The following is a 17,364-nucleotide window of genomic DNA, read 5'->3' on the forward strand; positions in this document are numbered from 1 at the left end:
CCAGTTCAGTGAAGAAGTACACTATTTTTTTTTAAAGTAGGCCCCATGCTAGTGTGGAGCCCAATGCAGGCCTTGAATTCACGACCCTGAGATCAAGACCTGAGCTGAGACCAAGAGTCAGATGCTTAACTGATTGAGCTACCCAGGCACCCCGAATTACCCCTTTTTCTAACCAAGGCAATTTCCTCTTTGCCTTAGTGGTCATCTCCTACTTGCTCAGGGATCACTCTGCATAGGTCATTCGAGGGAATGCCATGATCCCCATCTGCTACAACCTGCTGCTCCGAATCATTGAAGCCAAATATTTGGATGCCATGGATGCTGAGCACTGACTGGGGCCCTGACGTGCAGGCCCCGGCCATATCCCCTTCACTCGTCTCTCTGGCTCTGCCCAGGCTGACTCTGCAGCCATGCGGGGGGGGAAGTATGGGTGTCCTCTGGGGTGGGGCTCTGTGCTGCACCCCGTCCCAGCTGTCCCATCAGGCCTAGGGCATCTAGGCATAGGAAGGGGGGTGGGTGTTCCACGGTAGGTGCCCATCCCTGTCCCCATTAGCCTTTTGCTTGGGTCAGTACACTGCTCAGGGCAACTTCTGTCCAGAGTAGAACTAAGCAGGATGGATTTTCTTTTGATAAAAGAGTCAGATGTCTGAAAGAGAAACCATTTCCTTGATTGTGTAAGGAACTTGCTGTATGCACACTAGAGAATAAAACTCCTGTTTCTACACTTCCAAAAACAAACAAACAAACAAACAAACAAACAAACCCACTCCCTCTTGGCTGGTTCTATCTCCTGAGCATATACAAGTACTCGTATCTCCATTACCTTCAGATAGCACTCTTTCCCTTTATCCATATTCCTCTAGCTTTTGCCCTCTATCTCTCCACACCGCATTGCCAGTCTATCACCACAAAATGATAGATTGTGTTATCCTTATATTTTTCAAATCCTCTGCAATTGTGGTTCTGACCCCACCACTTCATTGAAACAGCTCTGATTAAAGTCCGCAGAATCCTTCTAACTGCATAATTCAATTCATAATTCTTTACCTGGCATTCCACACCACTAATCACTCTCTCTTTGAAACTGTGTATCAGTCAGCTATTGCTGCATTAAAAACCACTCCAGAAGTTAGTGGCTTAAAACAACAATCACTGACTGTTTCAACATAAGTGTGCAGGTCAGATGGAAGTTGGTTGATCTAGGCTAGGCTTAGCTGGTGGTGGCTTATCCTTCTGCTGTGTCCAGTGAGCTACCCAGGCTAGTTCTTCTCCTAGCAGAGATGTGAGAGAACAGGCCCAGTTGTGCAAGCTGCTTTTCAAATCTCTTTGTGTCACATCTGCTAACATTCCATTGGGGAAGGTATGTCATGTGGTCAAGCCTAGCGTCAGAGTGGGAGAGCACTGAAAATTTACGTAATACTAGGAGTAGATATAAGGAGGGTGAAAAATTAGTCATTAGTGTAATTTATCTACTCTATCACTCAGTGTATTTTTTCAATGTGTGATATCACTTCTTCTATAATTGCTTTTTCTCTTTCTTTCTGGGGGGCTCTTCTGATGCCCACCCCTTGGATGTGTTTTCTCATATTTCAAACTCAGTGCTCCTTTTTCTCCTCACTCTACATTCCCCCCCCCATATTCAGGAGTCCTACTTTTATATCTCCACATGTACCCTTTCTCTAGCCAAATGGAAGCATTTGTAATCTTCCACATGCATTGTACTTTTTCATGCCTCATGCTTTTAAACATTCTGTTACTTCTTCGTGGCAGTTTCACTGCCCTTAGCCTGGTTACCATCAGCCCTCTTCCACGAGTCAGCTCAGCTAAAGCATCACCTTCCCTGCTTCCCCCATCCCTCAAAGTCCAAGCTAGTGTTACAACATAGTAAGCCATCAACAAACATTTGTTGAGATGGTTATTTAAAATAAAAATATGTATTTAATTCTATTCCAAATTTTAAAAAATCCAAGTCTACTGGGCAAAGACAAAACACCAAAATTTGTTTTAGCCTACGGAGATAAAAGGTGACACAGAAACAGATTTTGTACTGCTTTTTCCTCCTACATGTCTTCAAGAAAAATTCACAATGTGATATGTGATAGCTGGAAGTGAATGATTCATTTTATTTTGACCTCAAATATAACCTCTAAATGATAGGCCTTAAATAGTTTTTTTTCCCCCTAGTGGATGACATACTATTTTCTGAAGTTGACCTTCACTTTCCTTGTTTATATAAATGGCTGAATGCTTCTCTTTTGGTAAAAGCACACTATGTCCAACCATGTCACTGGTATCTAACATGGACTATGCAATGCTCAAGTAAATATGAAGGAATAAGTAAATATAATTCTATCAAAACACTTTCTCCTGCAGCTTCCTCGAGTGGAGTTTTATTATAAACTTTCTGATAAATAATTCACTGAGAAATTACATATTCGTAGTCCCTTGGTAGCACGGCACAGTATGAATGCCATAAACTTGACAAGTGGTCAAGGGTACAGACTGTGTTGGCCTAGAAGTAAACAAGGCACTACAGGTAAGTGTTCCAAAAGCACCACTGCTTTGTTGATGAAAGACAACTTATCAGTAAAGACTCACATAGGAGAGTTCAAAAGGAACAAAATAATTGAAATGGAACCACAGAACATTCTGGGTTCCATAACACCACTCTGCCCCACCACACATCCCTTTTAGCTCTCATTCATTCATTAAAAAAACAAAAACATTTATTGAATCAGGCATTCTCTGCTCTAGAAACACAACAAGAAGCAGAATAGACCAGGTCCCTGGTTGGGAGGTTTACACATGCATGACAGATACAAGTCAAATAGGTGGGCAGTTACAATAAACCCTAGAAGGGGTGAGATGAAAAACAAAGGAGAAAGAAGAAGAAAAATATTTTTCCATAGTCTATAAGAAAGAAAGAAAGGTCGAAGAACTGGTAGAGGGATTCCCACTTCTGTTATAAGAAAAGCAGAGAACAGCAAGGCATGCAAGTGTGTTCTTATGGCAGATGGCAAAGAGTGAAAAGAGGCCTCATACGATGGATTGCATTTCTTGGTGAAGTGGGAAGCAATATGCAGACAGTGACAGGAAATTTCTGGAGTCACAAGGTTGGAGTGAGAGAGTGTGTATAAAAGCCGTGGTGGAGAACCAGTGCTAAGCGGACCAGAGAATTATCAGAGGTTTCCCCTGCTGCTCTGAAAGCCCCACTGTGGGTGGAGGCCACAGAGTTATGGAGGCGCCCGTTGGTTCGCTGAGAGGCATTTTCTGCCAGCCTGAGGTAGGTAGAGAAAAGGCAAGTGAGTTGGAGCCATTCAAGTGTTAAATGTTTAGCCAACAAAGAATCAAAGGAAATCACAGCTTTTTTCACTTTGTGATGGCTCCTAAAAGAAACAGCCCAAACCCAAATTCCATAATGACCCCAGGAGACATGTCCCCCAGTGAGGGCCTTCTTCCCATCTGAACAAATTCCTGCCACATGGACCCAATATCCTCACCATAATGACGGGCACGCTCCAGACTCTGGATTCCCCCATTCCATCAAACATTAGCTCGGGGTGAAACAGAAGTGAGACCTGGGGGGACAGAAACTCCTTTTGGAACAGTTTCTATTGTTCTCCATGCCCTTGTCTGTATCTGGAAAGAAGACAGTTGGGCCTTGAATATTTTCATCAGAGCTGACCCCTAAGTTTTATAGCTTGGAATAGAGGAATGGGAAATGTGTTTAATCATGTTGTCTCGGCACATTGTTCAACATCTGTATCATCCATATCTTGACCTAAGGAGGAGGGTATATAATGATGATTATTACAATGAGAACTATACGCGTGATCCCTTGGTGTCAACTGAGGTCAATCTATATATGTTTATATTTGATTATGCATTTGAAAACTAGGGATGGATCATGAGTTGAATAAGCGTACATGATTAATGTTAGTTCTTAGCAAATGCTTTGTTATGTGGAAACCAGGGCACAAAATGCTCATTTTCAGTGTTATTTTCTCCCTGTACAAAAGTTGCTTTGTCTTAAAATTAACCACTTTAAAGGTTCTCATCTGGCCCATGAATAAATATTTATAATGTGCTTTGACTATGAAGAGGGTCATTAGCATATAAACTTGGACAATGAATTACTTCCTCTGATAAGGATGCAGATTTGTGAAGAGCAAAAATGACTAAACTTAATGAAGGCATTTTATGCTTGTAAATACCTTATCCGGTCCTTCAAAATCATCAAGAAATGTCCTTTATGAGACATGGTTTAGAAGAATCACAGAAATTAAGAGCTGGGTGAGACTTAATAGGTTTCCTTGCACGTGTTCTTTCTCTGAATCAATACAGAACTGACTCATGGAGTACATTTATTTTTTAACCAGTTTATGGTTCCCTTCAGGGCAATAAAGCACTATAATAGACAAAAGGGTCACAGTCTATACCCTGAATCAAAAGGTCAGCATTTCTTGCCACTAAAAGAGAGACACTAAATAAGATTTTTTCCCCCTCTCTAATGTAAGGAAATATTCTGAGTCTTGAGATTTGTTTCAAGTTTGTAATTTGTGCATGAGCTGGGTGTGGATTGCCCATAACGTGAGTAAAATTTTTAGTTCAATGAACGGTTCAAAAATTGCCGCCTTCGCTAGAAATGGCAAGAGGAGGGACCAAAACACACAAATAAACGAATCCCCTAAACCTTAGCCAAAACCATTCTTTTTTTTTTTAAAGATTTTATTTATTCATTTGACAGAGAGAGAGAGAGACAGAGAGAGCACAAGCAGGGGGAGCGGCAGGCAGAGGGAGAAGCAGACTCCCCTTGGAGCAGGGAACCCGATGCGGGACTCGATCCCAGGACCCCGGGATCATGACCCGAGCCAAAGGCAGACACTTCACTGACCGAGCCACCCACACACCCCAGCCAAAAACATTCTTATGGTTTCCTGCAACTGTGTGAACAAGCAGAGCATACCAGAGACCTAAGTGTAATCTCACCTTTTGCTGCATGAACAAGTACTAAATCATGATAAAAATTCATGGCAGAGACTAGGACAGGAAAGAGAGGAAAGAACATAAGCTGCATACCTCATATAGAATCTATGAGTCTGCAGGAAAGGCATCAACCTGTATAGGCAAGTCTTTCTTTTGCTTCCCTGGTGCCTGCTTACCTCCCCCTAGCCAATGTGCTAATCGTGGTACAGCAGGCTCGGCTTTGTACTCAGCGATCCTCTTTCACTCCCGTCCCCCCGACCACCCCAAATACCAAAAAGCCAGAGAAGGACATCAAATAAAAGCCACAGAAGCTGATAAAAGCACTGTCCACCAGCTGTGACACCAATACCAAGCTTCTTATACTCCCTAGTAATGCACCCCTCCCCTGGCTTCCAGGCCCACGGTATGATGATAGAATGAGTGAATGAAGGCACCAAGTAGGAGAGGATCTTCCTTGCTCCTTAGATCTATTTTTCTCTTCAGTCATCTGACTTTCTGACCCTCACTGTCTTTCTTCCCATCTCACTTTTTTTTTTTTTTTTTTTTTTTTTTAGGAATAACTTTTTTTTTCCCCCGAAGATTTTATTTATTTATTTATTGGAGAGCGAGCGAGAGAGAAACAGCATGAGAGAGGAGAGGGTCAGAGGGAGAAGCAGGCTCCCCGCTGAGTCGGGAGCCCGATGTGGGACTCGATCCCAGGACCCTGGGATCATGACCCGAGCCGAAGGCAGTCGCTTAACCAACTGAGCCACCCAGGCGCCCCCCATCTCACTTCTCCTAAAACCCTCGCCGCAGTAATTCTCTGACCCCATTTGGACCTTGGATACCACGAACCTATTGCTTTTTCACTGTTCACTGCTACTTATTCAGCTTGGAATCCGTGATCTATCAGCACACTCCCTCCTCTGAAAATGCCTTCAAATCCCATGATCCTCTCTTCCTCAGTTAAAATCACCTGCAGACATCCTAACCCTGGTTAATCCTACTCTTCTCACGCTTCCAAGAGCTGAATGGGACTGGAGCCCGAGGCCTCCATAACTAGTTTCGCTTTGAAATTTAGGACCACTCCCTTCCGCTCTGAGAAAACACAATGTTCTCTCTCATCTAACTTCCAATTTTGAATCCAACTTCTAATCTAACTTTCGAGTTCCCATCTAACTTCTTCACATCATTCAAATGATCACTTAAACATTTTTTTCAGAGGAACCTTCCCTTATCACCTCAACGCAAATAGCCTCTCCCCCAACACACTTCATTCCCTCGCTTTGCTTAGATCATCTTCGTAACGCTTCTCACTACCTGACGTCCCACACACGTGTATACGTATATACGTACAAATATACATAAATGCCATAGAGACAGGGAGTTTTTCCTGTCTCTCACCTTCAACACTATTATTTTGTGTAACGTAGGTTTTGTTGTGGGGCACTGCCCTGTGCCTTGTGCGATGTTTAGCAGCATCCGTGGCCTCTACTCACTATATGCCAGGGGCACCCATGCTAGCTATGATGGTCAAAAATGTCTCCAGGCTTATCAAATGTTTGCAGGAGCCCCAAGGGGAAAAATGGCCCTGATTGAGAACCATTGCTCTAACGCAATGCCTGGCCCACAGTGGGTGCTAAATGAACATTTGATGAATGAATGAACGACCGAATCATAGGTCACAAAGAAGCCCCAAGAATTAATATAATTTATTGCTCTCACTTCCAGCAGAACCATGTTTAAGTCTTACCAGAAAACGCGAACTTACTTTGTTTTAGGGGGAAAGAAAGGATTTTGTGCCAAGCGTTCTCAACCCTGACTACATGTTTTAATCACCAGGGGAAGCTTTTGAAAAACTACTGATGCCAGGCTCCTCTCCAGAGCAATTAAATCAGAATCTCAGGAGGTGGGGTCTAGCCTAGATCATTTTTAAAACCTCCTCTTATGATTCTGATTTGCAGCCAAGGTTCACTTCCTGTTCTTTTCAACCCTCCAAAGACTAATTCCATAGCATAGCGATCGTCAGCAGATAGGACATTTCTCCTCACACGTCTACACTGGCGACCAGTGCTTTTGAAAGGAAGGAAAGTGTATATGAGCATAGTAACTTCTTGCTCCATTTATATCTTCTATTCCCTGCCCTATTGTTGGTCCATGTTCATCCTAAATAAAACAATTTAAAAATTAGTGTTCTAGGGGCGCCTGGGTGGCTCAGTTGGTTGGGCGACTGCCTTCGGCTCGGGTCATGGTCCTGGAGTCCCGGGATCGGGTCCCGCATCAGGCTCCCTGCTCAGCAGAGAGTCTGCTTCTCCCTCTGCCCCTGCCCCTCTCATGCTCTCTCTCTCTCTATCTCATTCTCTCTCTCAAATAAATAAAATCTTTAAAAAAAAAATTAGTGTTCTACTCTTGGTCATTAGTTCTGATAATTAGGAAAATTGTATTACCTTGCTATTTTCTTTGGTAGTAATAGTTTTGCTATGCTGTCATATTGGGACCAGATATTATAAAGGCCTTAAAATAGTACTGTGTGAAAGTCTTGATTTATAGTAGCTCACATACTAAAAACAAAAGGATTATAGACGCGGATGCCTGAAGCAGAACCCATAGTGAAGCAGGGTTAGCACTACAAATTAGAGAGGTCCACCAATATTTATATATTTATATAACATATGATGGTCTATTAGTGAGAACATTAATAACTGTGATTTTAAGTGTCTTATTCAAGTACACAGAATTTTTCATTCCCAAAGTGGTACCTCATAATTTGAAAAATGAACTCTGGTTCTCAAAGATGAATAGTTCTGAAGTGAACTAAATACTTTCTCATTCTAGAAAAGGTTTCTTATGGGAGTTACCTGTTTCCCTGTGATTGCAAAACAAGTAGGCATAATACCTGTCACCATATTGCAATAACTTCGGTACGCAAAATATCCTGAGAAAGGAGGAACAGTCCTCCTCTATGAAGCTTTTCTGCAGTAACTCGGACATGACGCACAACTTAGGAGAACCCGGTAACAAAGTGCACACAATCAAGTAAACGGGCCAATTTGGTTCAGCCTAGCTCATAAGATGAGAGCAGAGAATGCAGAGGCCTGAGATTCAGAAGCCCTGGGGTCCGGTTAATAACCACGTGCCCTTGCCCAAATTATGGCACCTCTCTGAGCTCCAGTTTTACTTGTAAAATAAGAGTTGGACTAGAATACTAATGAAACTTCCAACTTTGATTTAGAAGAGTAAAATCGAATAGTGGTTGTGATAAGCTGAGTAATGCATCCCCTGCCACCCCTACTCCTGCCCCACAAAAGATGTCCACATCTGCAAATCCCTGGAACCTGTGAATATGTTATCTCACATGGCAAAAGGCACTTTGCAGAGATGATGAAGTTCAGGACCTTGAGAGAGAGACAGAAGGAGAAGACATGAGGATGGAAGTAGAGGTCAGAGAGGAGAAAAGATACTAAATTGCCAGCTTTGAAGATGGAGGAAGGGGTCATGAGCCAAGGAATGCAGGCAGTTTCTAGAAGCTGCAAAAGGCAAGTAAATGGATTCTCCCCTAGAGCCTCCAGAAGGAACAAAGTCCTGCAGACCCACTTTAGACTTCCGACCTCTAGCACTGTGAATTAATAAGTCTGTGCCGCTTCGAGCCACTAAATTTATGGTAATTGGTTATAGCAGCAATAGGAAATTAATTTAGGTTGAGAACTTGGGTGCTACTATCAGACTATTTGAGTTTAAATCCTTCTTCTATTATTCACTGGATAGGGGAACTTCCACAAATGACTTCAACTCTCTGTAGCTCAGTTTCGTCTTGAAAAATGGGATGATATGGTACCAGCACCAAACCTGCTGGGTTATTCTGAGTTTACGTGAGGAAATCCTGAGGATCATCTGGAACTTAGTATACTACCTTTAGATAAATGTAATCATTGTTCTGCCAAATTTTATAATTTAGGATATTAGCACCTCGTTTCCTATAAATCAGTTATTTCTTTTTATGTAGTCACTGAGGAGGACGGGTGTAGGAGCATTCACTTTTAAGAGTCATGTATATAACATTTCATTTGATTCTTACAATCAACCGTGAAATAGGTATAACTTTCAGTTTTCATACGAGGCTTTGGGAGGTCAATTCACCCAAGTAACGTAGCTAGTAAGTGAAGAAATCAAAGCGGTTGTTCATTGTTACATTAACTGCACTTAATTGGCTAGATGATGATGAAAGAATGTGTGCACATAAACACTGCAGTGGGCACTCAACCAATACTGCGCAGTCTAGACTAACACTCGGTCACCGCATCTGACCCACACCGTCACAATCCCCAGCGCTTCACCACCCAACCCTTGTTTCCAGAAAGGTCGGAGGCAAAGGACAGACGCCTCCCATCGCGCAGAACCCTGCCCGCATTACCGACAAGGCGGCGCCGTTACGACACAAAGGCGGAGCCTTCGTGGGGACCGCCCTGGTATATAAATGGGGGCGGGGCCTCCCCGGAGGCCATTGCGCGGCTGCGGAGTTCGACCCGCCCGCCGCTCCGCCCCCCGGGAAAGTGTCGGTGCCACCATGGAGGAGTACCACCGCCACTGCGACGAGGTACCGCCCCTCGGCCGCCCGCGGACGACCCCCGCCCCCGCCCGCCTCACCGAGGCGTCTCGGTCGGGTGGTCTCTCGGCGCCGGGCGGCCCCGAGAGTCGGGGTGCGGCGCCCTCCGAGCCCGGGTCCACCCCTCCCCTCCGGGCCAGGACCCGCCCCGCCTGGCCCGGCCCCGGCCCCCCGACCCCCCGACCCCGAGGCCCTGAGGGTGGGCTGAGAGTCGGGGTGGCTGGGGCGTCTGGGAGCACGCGGGGCGGGCGGGGAATCGGGGCCGAGGGGTGGAAGGCCGGACTCGGGGTGCGTGGGGTGGGGATGGGGTGTCGGGCGCCGCCCGTCTGAGAGACGGGCCTTAGAAACCTGTCTGCCCGGCGGTTTCCTCCGCCCCTTGGCGTCCCCGAAGCAGGTGCCGCAGCCTGGCGAGCGAGGCCCTGATGGCAGAGCCGCTCCGCGGCACTCTCGCCTGGGTGGGCTGGAAGGAGGTGCTTCATGGATTACGAGCCCTTGCTTACTGACTCAGGCTTCCCGGCACCTCACCAGAACCCCATGATGTCAGTTGTTATCTTCCTGTTACTGATGGGGACCCTGACTTTCATGGCGACTACGTGATTTGCCCAAAGTTAAAACTGCCAGGAATGACAGATGCTCCATTTGAACTCTACAACCCTGGCTCCACTTAACCTTTAGGAGGGTAAGGCCTTTTGGATCCCAGCATAACCTGTGACAGGCCTGAAGGGCAGAAGAGACAAAGACATTTTCTGTCCAGTGGTAGCCACAGGTGAATGATGTAGTGAAATGAAAGTAGGCACCTGGAGGAGGTGCCACAGAAAATGGTGTGTTATTAGACCCCTGGAAAGGGCTTCCGGTCCATCCAGCTGTAGGTGGGATTCTGCTGAAGCTACAACCACACTTAAATTCATTAGTTCTGTGATGCAGGTGGCACACACACTTGTAGGTTAGTGGGCAAGTATTCTTATTTTAGAAATTGAGGCACAAGCAGTTTCACTCTCAGACAGATCCCCCGACAAGTGCTAGTCTCCTGACTCCTAAGAGGGTTCTGTACTGCAGTACTTCCTAACTATACTTAAAAAGAAATAAAATTACATGTGTTACCATGGCCACCCAGTACTACCTGATTATTTGGTGACCTTCCAAATCGAAGTGAAATGGACATCACTTAATCTGTAGGCCACTTTTAAAAATCTATAATGGCCTTATTTTAAGGTAAAATGGTAATTTTGAGAGGGTCAAAATGTGAGAGCTGTCTTCGCAATCCTCATTATTTAGGATTTTATTCCTTTGTTGTTGGGGAATTCTCTGGTGTAATTAAGTGAGTTGAAAATATTTTAAATCTATACTCAAGATGATACTTAGTTCCAGGATTGTTTTTTGAACTAATTTTAAGTTGCACAGTGGGATTTTCAAAAATGGTGATGTCATAAAGCACCTAAAACGTCTCCATGGAAACAAATCATGTATTACCTGAAGAGTTTGGGTTTAGATTGTAATCTTATCACAATTGTAATCTAGTTCTCTACTCTAGGACACTTGGATGTCATTAATAGTTGCTTTTAACTCAGAATTCTGTGAAGCCACTCCACAGCAAAGATTAAGTTGCCAGGCCTATTATAGTATTAAAGTGACATTAATTTAGATCAAGCATTTTCATAATCTCTAACTCAGGAAAGCCCCATTTTTGCCCCGCCTAAGTTAAAAAACAAAATTGAAAACAGTATACTAATCAGTCTCTTCTCATGGACCACCTCATTCTTACTTTTCCTATATACTGATGTATGTGTGTACATCTTTATATCCTCCTCCTGCTGGTTCCTGAGCTTTACAATACAAAGATTCTCAATCTAGGACATTCCTCAAAATCACCAGTAAAGCACCGTTAAAAAAATGTGGTTGCCCAGGCTGTGCCCCAGACCTAATGAATCAAAATCTCGAGGGAGCTCCGGAGGTAGGGAAAGCATTCTGCAACTTTAGAAGTGTTCTCAGTGGGATTAGCCGCCTCAGTAGAACTGACTCCCCTTATCACTATGGTCTGCTGTCACTAATACCTGCTCAGGCCAGCCTAGGGTATTCTGTGTGTCGTCACAGCTATAAATAAAAGGAAGTCTGTGTTGAAAGCGGCTGTATCTTTTGTTTCCCCCCTTTAGGTTGGCTTCAATGCTGATGAAGCACACAATATAGTTAAAGAGGTGAGTTACACATCTCGTTCATCTTGAAGCTTGCTGCACTGATTGAAACGTTAGAAAGCTCTGTTTTGACTTCCAGTACAAAGTTAGAAACCTTACTATTAAAACAAGATTTTTAATATTTACTCACTTTTTATAGGGGTGCTTCATAGAGACGGGCCTTAACAAGGTGTTTTGTTGTATGCTATCAGGCATCCTGGAGCTTACTCTGAAAGTGATATTGGAGTATTAGTCTAGAAAACTGGTTTGCTGTTTTGTAAAACTGATGTTCTGTCTTTTGAATAAAAGAAGTTTTATTCCGGTAGGCCAAATATTATTTTAAATGTTAATGCTATAGAAGTATGTGTGTGTGTGTGTGTGTGTATCTCTCGCACACACACACACTTTTATATAGGTAAATTATATGTAAAATATATGTCAAAAGACCCTAGAAATATGCTTTTTTAGCCCAATTAATTGGAAAAATAATCACTTACCATCTTATAGACACTGATATGATGCTAAATCAAAACCTTAAATATTTGAAACATGAAATCTGGTCCTCCTAGTAGGCAAGTAGACAAGAAGTTCTATTTGGGAATCAGTTCTGGCAGAGAAACTTGAATTACTCTAGTTGTATCACATACAGACTACATGGTGCGTAAGGTATTTATGAACACTTTTAATAGTCCTGAGTCATTTTTCACTGTGCCAAATCCTAGGGAACAAATGAGCTGGCCCAGAAGGCACCCTTGTATTGTGGGTATGGTGGCTGGGTCTGTGTCCTGGCAGGCTCTACCTGCCTTTAGTCTGGGCTGGACTGGCTTGCCCTCTGGGCATTAAGCACCTCCTCAGTCCATCCGGAGATGGTGCCTCACCTGTCTGAATGTTCTAGGGCACGAGCTCACCAAGAACTCATCCAGGGCTCACCTTGTACAGCTAGGATCAACCCGAGGTCTGAGAAAGCTAGACAAGCACCGGAAAATCCTGCCGTATTTTTATGGTTCAGATTCATGTATTAGAACTATGTAGGACAGCATGATGACTCCAATTAACAATACTGTATTGTATGCTCGAAACCTGCTGAGAGTAGATCTTAAATGTTTCCACCCCAAAGGCAAAAAGTGGTAACTGCATGGAGGGATGGATAATGTTAACTAACCTTATTGTGATCATTTCACAATATATCTGTGTATCAAATCATCACATTGTACACCTTGAACTGACACACTGTTATGTGTCAGTTACATCTCAGTAAAGCCGGAAAAAATAAAATAACAGCAGCGGTAAGGATGATGATCTGTAAGGTTGCATAACTGCTTACTCTGTCTCAGTCACTGTACTTGAGCGCTTGACATTCATGATCTCACTCCCTCCTCACACCAACCTGATAAGATGAAGCTCTGATCTCTAAGGATTAGGAAAATAGGGGCTCCGAGAGGTTGTCACTTGCAAAAGGTCACAGTGAGTAGGTGGCAGAAGTGACCTTACACCTAAGCTTGTGATACTAAACTGGTGCTCTTAATCAGGGCATCAGAAGTGGACGTGAGTGGGGGCGCCTGGGTGGCTCAGTTGGTTAAGCGACTGCCTTCGGCTCAGGTCATGATCCTGGAGTCCTGGGATCGAGTCCCGCATCGGGCTCCCTGCTCGGCAGGGAGTCTGCTTCTCCCTCTGACCCTCCTCCCTCTCATGCTCTCTGTATCTCATTCTCTCTGTCTCAAATGGATAGGTGGAATCTTAAAAGAAAAAAAAAAAAAAAAGAAGTGGACGTGAGTGAGCACTGGAAAATTATTCAGCTGTCTTGTGCTAGAGCCCCTGAAAAGTGGTGTTTGTTGATTTACTTTTAGTAGCAGGAGGTGGTAGCTTTATAGCTAAGTAATTACATAATATAAACAAAAATGTAATTATTACACATGAGAATTCTATTTTTAAATTGGATTCCTGCTTTATTTCGAGCATCTGAAACCCAAGGTTCAAATCCCAGCTGTTTCAAAGCCAACCTTTAACCAATTAATATCACCCTTTCTTAATCTTCACTCCCCCCCATAATCCTTTTGTGACATAGCTTATCATCCTCGATTAGTCTTTCTGGTGTTACAGATTTCTTTTATTAGCTTCTCTTCTAGTTCTTTACAACAGAGGCCAAGTCCTGTTTATCTTTATATGGCCTGTAGTATCTCGTAGAGTGAGATAGTACATGCAGGAACGCCCTGAAAATTCTAAAACAGCTAGAGACAGGGCATAATAAATATTTACCAGATGCATATTTTCTAAGATGCTTTTTGGGGTTAATTTTTTTGTTTTGAATAAATTTTTGCTGTGATTTGTATATGTCTTTAACTGTCCTCTGCCCTTTTAGTGTATAGATGGGGTCTTGGGTGGTGAGGATTATAACCAGAACAACATCAACCAATGGACTGCAAGCATAGTGGAACAATCCTTGACACATTTGGTTAAGTTGGGGAAAGCTTATAAATATATTGGTAAGTATCAGTGTCCTTCCTCACTAGTTTACTCCCCTTTGTCCTCACGGTCTTCTCTGAACTTAGAGAATGTAAATGAGTGATAGACAAGTTGGATTTTAATAGGATATGAAGGACTTCTGGCTTATTCATCCAAAGATAATATGTGGTAATACCTAAAAGATGGAGATCTTTTGCTACTCAGAAGCAGTTGGAGCTCCTGCCAGCCACCTACCTGTCCTTGGTAGCAGTACCTTTTACATTTGTATCAGCTACCTCCTTCCACCAAAACCACTCAGCCCTACCGTCTCCCTGTCAGGAGCTCCGTCCTCCTTACACGTACATAGGACGGTGAGGCGCCTCATAGTAGTTGTTTGGAAAGTGTAATCTTTTCTTCATTTTTGTGTCTGGATTATGCCCATGGAGTGAGGCACGTGATTTGGCCCGGCTTTTTCTGTGGCATAATCACCAGTGGTCATGGCAATGGGCAACAGACTGGATCCAGTGGGGTCAAAATCGTGGTGGGAGATAATCAAGAGGACTTATTTTTTCTAATCTGTTTGCCGAAAGCTTCGTTTGCTGTTCTTTTTGCAGCTTGTAGAGCTCTGAACTCCAACACTTAGATATCTTAGATGTCTTTGCCTTTGTTTGTCAGTGTTCTCACGCTGCGACTTTGTTTTTAGTGACCTGTGCAGTGGTCCAAAGGAGCGCCTATGGCTTTCACACAGCCAGCTCGTGTTTTTGGGATACTACATCTGATGGTAAGAGACCTTAAGCTGATTCATACAAAGTCCAACTTCTGGCAGGGTCAGACACTTATTATCAAATGCTTGTTTATCTCTAGATTTCGAAAAGGCTATCAACAGGATTGCTTTGTACCTAGCAATGAGTATGCCTTCAGACAAATATGAAATGGGAAGATTTAACAGATCGCAGGAAATAAGATATTAAAACAGATGAAAAATGTGTCTATATATATATATTCCCTGGCAATTCTGATGTTTTGCTGATATTTCAAAGTCCTTTTTTGGTGTGTGTTTCAGGAACCTGTACCGTAAGATGGGAGAACCGAACCATGAACTGTATTGTCAATGTTTTCGCCATTGCTATTGTCCTGTGACCGACTAAAAATGTTCGGCCAAAGCCATTAACTTAAGAATTTGTCAGTGTATCCTTTCTAAAAAGAGTAGTAGTTACTAATTAATGTGTTAATGACAAGTGTGCAATATGCTTCAAAAGCTACCAATGAAAACTGAACATTATACAAGCAATCTCATAGTAAGTTGGCAGATTATCTCATGTTCTATCCGGCATCATTTAAATAGGAAGAATTTATTGTTGGCAAAACACAAAAACAAATACGGCATGACATGAAAATATAATCTTATATTTACACCGGCTTTTCACTAACGTGTACCTAAGAAGATGGGGAAATCCATCCAGATAATAAAATTCTCTTTCATCCAGAGAAGTTAACAGGGATAAATATATGACCAAAAAAAAAGATGCAAAGATAAATGTGGAGAAAATAATAACTAGCTAACACTTCTTAGTTTTTCATCTCTTCTCCTCACTTAGTTGTACATATCATTTAGTAGAAATGAATTCTGTTCGTTTTTTTCCCTACCAACTATTACTACGGTAGCAACCATCATTGACTTGTTTACTTTTTCTGAGAATTGTCCAGTTTTTTAAATTTAAAATTCTTGGATTTACATTTGAGAGCCAAATAAATCTGGTAACCTGAATTCCCTAGTTCAGCAAATTTGGGACAGTGTGTGCTGAAAGGTACATGACACTGACAGCTGACTCACAACTGGCTCATTTCACATAGAGCCAACATTTATGGAATCCCTATTATATGCATATTTCTCTCTTAGCATTACAATTATCAATGTACTGTGCAAATGCTAAGTTACTTTTGGCACCTGTTCAGTTGGACAGCTAACATGCTTGGGGAAGAAATAATTGTTTTACAAGAAGAAAATGAATCTGGTTATCCGTGTAGAAATAAGCAAAATGAAAAGCACTTATTGCTGACAGAGAATTTTCGATGTCATTTTAAGCATTGCTCCTAGCAAGTAAAAAAATGCAAAGAATATGCAACTCTTAGTTAAAGGCCTTACTAAGCAGTGTGACTATACAGATAGTCAATTTTGTCATTGCTTTAGTTACAACCATCTGTAAATAATTCAAATACTTACGACATGGGGTTCAAATTGAGTGGAGTCAAGTATAAAAAGTATACAATCATTAGCAGGTTAATGAATATCTCAGGGCTTATGAAATGTAGTTAAATTTATTAAGAAAATAAAAGATGAAAAATTAGGGTACACAGCTGGTCGCCAAACGCGAAGTCAATCTGGTTACTTAGCCTGGAAAACAAAATTAATTTTGCATATTACCACTAACACTAATATACATAGGGAGGGGAACCACGATTCATTGCATTTTGAGGGGAAAGGCAGGCTTAGTATTAGTACTGACAATATTAAGATAGTGATAGTATTCTTGTAGGAATACTATGTGCATGTTTGATATATTGCTGAATAATTGTTCAATATTTAAGAAGAATATTAAGAAAATACAAGGATAATTTCATGTGGGTGATCTACATGTTTGGCACGTCAAAAATTCTCACAGCCATTACCTTTCTTTTACGTTGCGCTGTTGGCTTTTGTGCCCTTGAAGATTATATTAGTGACCAAAATATCTGTTCGGTTAAGGCTTGCTTTTGATTATTGTTATTGAAGCCTGATTTTAAAGGAATAATAATCAAATATACCTCGTGAACTTGCTATCTGCTCTGTTTTTATTTAAAATACAATAAAGATTATCTTCCTGCGCTGTGCTTTTCACTTCTTGCATGATCATTGAATAGTTAAAGAAATGGCATTGTGCTTACTCTAAAAAATTCTAAAGGAATAAGGGAAAAAATAAATTAAAAAAAAGAAAAAAAGAAAAGGAAATCTAATAAACTATGGGTTTTAGTTAATAAAAAAAGGAATAAGGGGAAGGAAGGTCAGACCACATAGATAACAGCATACAGAATAAATACCATTAAAATAGCAACCCAAACCCAAGTGTTCAACATTACAACATAATTAATAGCTTCTATTTTATGCCTTTTACTCTGTGATCTTAACACAAAATTTCACTTTTAAAA

At 42.2% G+C, this 17,364-nt stretch overlaps 1 protein-coding gene across 2 annotated transcripts; it reads left to right on the forward strand.

Moving 5' to 3' along the window:
* The first annotated feature begins 9,482 nt into the window (after nucleotides 1-9,482).
* DYNLT3 (dynein light chain Tctex-type 3) lies at nucleotides 9,483-17,045 on the forward strand. Of its 2 annotated transcripts, none has more exons than XM_021681653.1 (5): nucleotides 9,483-9,559; nucleotides 11,719-11,760; nucleotides 14,096-14,219; nucleotides 14,882-14,959; nucleotides 15,242-17,045. In XM_021681653.1, exons 1-5 carry the CDS (start codon nucleotides 9,530-9,532, stop codon nucleotides 15,316-15,318), a joined length of 351 nt encoding a protein of 116 aa, XP_021537328.1. In that variant the 5' UTR covers nucleotides 9,483-9,529; the 3' UTR covers nucleotides 15,319-17,045. The 2 variants fall into 2 exon arrangements, with proteins under 2 accessions (XP_021537328.1, XP_021537321.1); XM_021681646.1 differs by lacking the exon at nucleotides 15,242-17,045 and adding an exon at nucleotides 15,043-15,224.
* Nucleotides 17,046-17,364: the final 319 nt, after the last annotated feature.

The sequence above is a fragment of the Neomonachus schauinslandi genome, chromosome X, assembly GCF_002201575.2.
Source record: "Neomonachus schauinslandi chromosome X, ASM220157v2, whole genome shotgun sequence".
Classification (NCBI taxonomy): Eukaryota; Metazoa; Chordata; class Mammalia; order Carnivora; family Phocidae; genus Neomonachus; species Neomonachus schauinslandi.

Bases quoted from the DNA above. Each gene is read 5' to 3' on its own strand.
- DYNLT3 (XM_021681646.1), top strand. From the start codon at position 9,530: ATGGAGGAGTACCACCGCCACTGCGACGAG. The intron at 9,560-11,718 runs GTACCGCCCCTC...TCCCCCCTTTAG, and splicing joins ACCACCGCCACTGCGACGAG to GTTGGCTTCAATGCTGATGA. The intron at 14,960-15,042 runs GTAAGAGACCTT...GTTTATCTCTAG, and splicing joins TTGGGATACTACATCTGATG to ATTTCGAAAAGGCTATCAAC.